At 44.2% G+C, this 4,905-nt stretch overlaps 1 protein-coding gene across 2 annotated transcripts in view; it reads left to right on the top strand.

Moving 5' to 3' along the window:
* CCDC93 (coiled-coil domain containing 93) overlaps positions 1-4,905 on the top strand; it is a 103,727-nt gene that overhangs the window by 12,962 nt on the left and 85,860 nt on the right. For both annotated transcript variants that reach the window (XM_010860777.1, XM_010860778.1), the window contains exon 4: positions 934-1,045. In XM_010860777.1, the coding sequence (XP_010859079.1) occupies positions 934-1,045 (112 nt within the window). The remainder of the gene's footprint in view (positions 1-933; positions 1,046-4,905) is intronic.

Raw genomic sequence — 4,905 nt, 5'->3', positions numbered from 1 at the left:
CTCCTCTCCCCCAGCCACTTCAGGGGAGGACCAAGCAAGGTGGAAGAGAGAGATCATGTCCCTTGTGAGAAGCTGAAAACTCGTCTTCTCTGGAAAAAGAGTGGTTCCTCCAAATCTAGGATTAATTTTAGAGTATCAAAATTAAAGGCTATTGCTTATTTCAAAAATATTTCTTAACAGAATAGAAACTTCAAAATTTTTTTTTCCACACAAGCCTGAGACCTCATGTTTTGTCTTAATATTCTGGGCACCTGGCACAAAGTTTGGTAATTAATTTGTTGCCTGGATGATTTTTCAACTTCTGGTGGCTGAGACAGTAAAGAATCCGCCTGCAGTGCATGAGACCCAGGTTCAACCCCTGGGTTGGGAAGATCCCTTGGAGAAGTGAATGGCAACCCATTCCAGTATTCTTGCCTGGAGGATCCCATGGACAGAGGAGCCTTGTGGGCTACAGTCCATGGGGTCACGAAAGAGTCAGACACAACTGAGCAACTATGCACACACGAATGATATTTAGAACATTTTTAAAAAATGTTTAACCTAGTTGTTTCCAGACTTTTGGAAAAAGAAAGACAACAAAGTGAAATGTAGAACATGCAGCACTAATAACATTTTATTTTACTGTGTAAGGATGTTTAAAAAAAAATAGCTACCACCATAACATCATGAAGAAACAAAATGTTTTCTTATAAAAAGTAGGATGAACATGATCTTGGAATTAAGGGTGAATGCAATTTACCTTATGTGGCCTTACATGCACACAGGTCTAAATTGTGCTTATTTTTTTGACTTTGCTGTCATCCAGGAGAAATGTGGTCCTAGTCTGGTGTTGAGAAGCCCCGGATCCCTCTGGAATGCAGCCCAGTGGGTAGGGATGTCTTAAGAGCCACATAAGGCGTTCTCACTCTTGGCTTGTTGTTTCCCTCCGAGCAGAGCTCTATCGGAAAAAATCGTCTCCGTCCTGCCAAGAATGAAATGTCCACACCAGCTGGAGCCCCACCAGATCCAGGGGATGGATTTTATTCACATATTTCCTGTTGTCCAGGTGAGAGCGGCTGAGGGGTTTCTTGTCCTCTGAACATCGGCATTCCTGTAATGGGTCTGGCTTTTGGGCTCTCTGGCCTAGATCCTGGATCTGATGGGTGTGGCATGGATTTGTTGGCCACAGAACATGACTGCACTCCCTAATGTTGTCCTCAGAAGTTGCCAGTATTCAGTCTACCTTCATTCCACTCAGTCACCTGTTCTATCTTTGAATGTTTCCCACAAGTAGCTTTTCATTGCCCTTCTGGGAGGCCCCCATGCTCTGGTTCCCTTCTGTCTCTCCAGCCTCAATTTATTCTTTGTTTTCTTTGTTCTTTATGTTCTAGCCCCCTGGCTTTCTTTCCAGTTTCCTCCCACATACTACTTTCCTGTCGTGGGCCTTTCTCTCAGCCTGGGAAGCTCTTCCCTTCTCTCCTTTCCTTCATCCTTTCAGCTCTCAGTTCCAGGTCTCCTCAAGAAAGCTCCCCTGACCCCCAGATCTAGAGCAGGTTCTTTTGCTGTATTCTCTTACACAGCATAGTCCCTACCTTCACAGGGATCTTCCTTACCATATTTGTGACCATGTGCATCAAAGTGTCTGGTTATTTATCTCTGTCTTTCATGGGCAGGTATCAGGACTGTCCTGCTCAGTCCTGTGTCTCTGGCACCTCATGGAACGTCTGGCATTTTGTAGGCATTCAGTCCTTATTTGAGGACTAAATTTCTAATGAGACTTATCTCTAGCCCAGCTCTTTTCTGAGACCCCGTAATGAAGTGGCTCATGCTGTACAGGTCCCTGTATTCTGTGTGGTTTTTGTGCCTCAGACTTTCCTCCAGGTACCACAGAGAGAGGAGGAGTAAAAGGACTCTCTCTGTTACCTGCTGTATGGACAGCACTTAGCCTCAGGTCCTAATAGAGTTGCTTGAAGCATCTGTTGTAATCCCAGTCTTACATCTGAGAAAAGTGCGACTCATAGTGGATAATCAGTTTGCTTAAGGGCAGAGAACTAGGGAGTGGAGAGGCAGATTCCTCTAAGTTTTTCCTTGTCCCTAAACCTGCACTTTCCCCCTCCACCACCGTGCAGCCACCCAGAGGAAAACCACACCGCCCCTGCTAGAGAAGTTCACTGATTCTGTGAAGTTTATGTAGTGTAGCGGTTAAGAGCCTGGACTCTGGAGACTTTTTGGGTTCAAATCTGACTCTGCCACTTTCCAGCTGTCTGATCTTGGGCAGATGTCTTAACTTCTTACCTGTTAAGTGGAAGATAATAATAGCAGCTACCTGATAGAACAAAAGTTGAACAAGTTACCATGTGTAAAGCACACGGCTGAAGGGCTAGCGTGTTCCAGTCAGTGCTTTCTAAGTGTTACGTAGTTGTTTCTGTGGTAGTTACTGCTGCTGCGAATCTTCCCCTGAACTATTCAAATTAAATATGAAATTCGTAAATGAAATTTGTACATTTGAGGCTAGTACTTTGACTCAGGATCTGACGTGTATGTCCGTTAGAGGAATGTACCCCCATCCTTTTGTGAAAATAGGAAGTAGGGGCCCTGTGGAAATTCTTACAGAAACCTCCAACACTCTCATATTGTGAAGTTGTTGCCTTTTCCGCCTCAACCTGAATCTCTTGTGACTAGACTTTACTCAGTCCTGTGCTAGAACTTGGAGGACCAAAATGATAGTCCAAATATGAGAAGAGCGTGAAGGTGATTTTCTGCCGTTGGTTTGGGTATCCTGAGTCTCTGATGGTCTGTGTTCTGAATGGAATGCCTGGGTTTCCTGTCTGGATGTGAGAGCTTCAGCTAAATGGTTACCAGCCTTCTTAATTTTGTGGACCTGCAAAATTTTAAAGCAAAAATGGAGGTTGATCTGTGGTTGCCACCTGTATTTTAGCAGGCAAGGACATTGTTAAAAGTAACAGTTATTTTGCTTTTTCTATCATTTCTTGAAAGGCCATTTAACCCTCACTCTGAGAATAAAGAACAGTCTTTCCAACTAACTACATTTAGCACTGTGAGAAACTCACCACATGCCTGTGGTTTTGTTTCCTGTTTTGTTGGACACAAGTGAGAGAACAATTGTAGACCAGTCGCTGGGACCTGCTGAACACCTTTCTTGTGTGGGTCTGAGGTCCACCACCCTAGTTCTTGCCATTTAGCACAGCTATGGTGACTCTGAATGCAGCGGGACAGCGGAATGACTTCCAGCTACTTAGTTCCAGGTCACATGTTTTTCTTCTACATGAGGCATGTGAATCCTGTGAAGGTAGATATTGTTCTTGAAAGCTAGGGCCCTGCGGCAGAGCTTGGCTATCCTAGAGGCTCCCTCCTCAGCTCTTCAGGTTGGGAACTCCGAAACAGAGCCATGGTGTCTCTAAGGGAATCCTGTGACTCAGTGGGCTTTGCCCTCCTCATCAGAGCATGTTCTCCAGGATCCAGCCAAGTAATAACTCAGTGTAGATCTAATTAACAGAGGCAGATTTGAAAAGGCAACAACTATGAAAGGCCAGAAAGTGGATCTCCAGGTGGGAAGGAAAGCAGAGTGAAATTGAGTTAAGCAGGAGTCAGCCTCCTGAGATGTCCAGGGTCCATGCTGGGGTGTGGGTGAGAGGCTGGAGTAGCCCCAAATGTCATCTGATCCTCAGCTCCTGCACCCCTGGATTTTAGTCAGTGCCTGAGGTTACTGTCTGGAGTTGGGGTGGAGTGGAGTGATAGAAACAGATGGAGGATTCTAGCAACAAAAGAGTACTCCTAGAGTTACTTCTGACCACTGCTTTAAGTAGGGAAAACCACTAGACCATTCAGGTATGACCTAAATCAAATCCCTTATGATTATACAGTGGAAGTGACAAATAGATTTAAGGGAATTAGATCTGATAGATAGAGTGCCTGATGAACTTTGGACGGAGGTTCGTGACATTGTACAGAAGACAGGAATCAAGACCATCCCCATGGAAAAGAAATGCAAAAAAGCAAAATGGCTGTCTGGGGAGGCCTTACAAATAGCTGTGAAAAGCAAAGGAGAAAAGGAAAGATATAAGCATCTGCATGCAGAGTTCCAAAGAATAGCAAGGAGAGATAAGAAAGCCTTCCTCTGAGATCAGTGCAAAGAAATAGAGAAAAACAACAGAATGGGAAAGACTAGAGATCTCTTCAAGAAAATTAGAGATACCAAGGGAACATTTCATGCAAAGATGGGCTCGATAATGACAGAAATCGTATGGACCTAACAGAAGCAGACGATACTAAGAAGAGGTGGCAAGAATACACAGAAGAACTGTACAAAAAAGAGCTTCACGACCCAGATAATCACGATGGTGTGATCACTCACCTAGAGCCAGACATCCTGGAATGGGAAGTCAAGTGGGCCTTAGAAAGCATCACTACGAACAAAGCTAGTGGAGGTGATGGAATTCCAGTTGAGCTATTTCAAATCCTGAAAGATGATGCTGTGAAAATGCTGCACTCAATATGCCAGCAAATTTGGAAAACTCAGCAGTGGCCACAGGACTGGAAAAGGTCAGTTTTCATTCCAATCCCAAAGAAAGGCAATGCCAAAGCATGCTCATACTACTGCACAATTGCACTCATCTCACACACTAGTAAAGTAATGCTCAAAATTCTCCAAGCCAGGCTTCAGCAATACGTGAACCATGAACTTCCAGATGTTCAAGCTGGATTTAGAAAAGGCAGAGGAACCAGAGATCAAATTGCCAGCATCTACTGGATCATCGAAAAAGCAAGAGAGTTCCAGAAAGACATCTATTTCTGCTTTCTTGACTATGCCAAAGCCTTTGACTGTGTGGATCACAATAAACTGTGGAAAATTCTTCAAGAGATGGGAATACCAGACCACCTGACCTGCCTCTTCAGAAACCTATA

Source organism: Bison bison, unplaced genomic scaffold (genome assembly GCF_000754665.1).
Source record: "Bison bison bison isolate TAMUID 2011002044 unplaced genomic scaffold, Bison_UMD1.0 scf7180017864471, whole genome shotgun sequence".
NCBI lineage: Eukaryota > Metazoa > Chordata > Mammalia > Artiodactyla > Bovidae > Bison > Bison bison.
The sequence above is the reverse complement of the archived record's forward strand: the minus strand, read 5'-3'. Positions and strand labels throughout refer to the sequence as shown.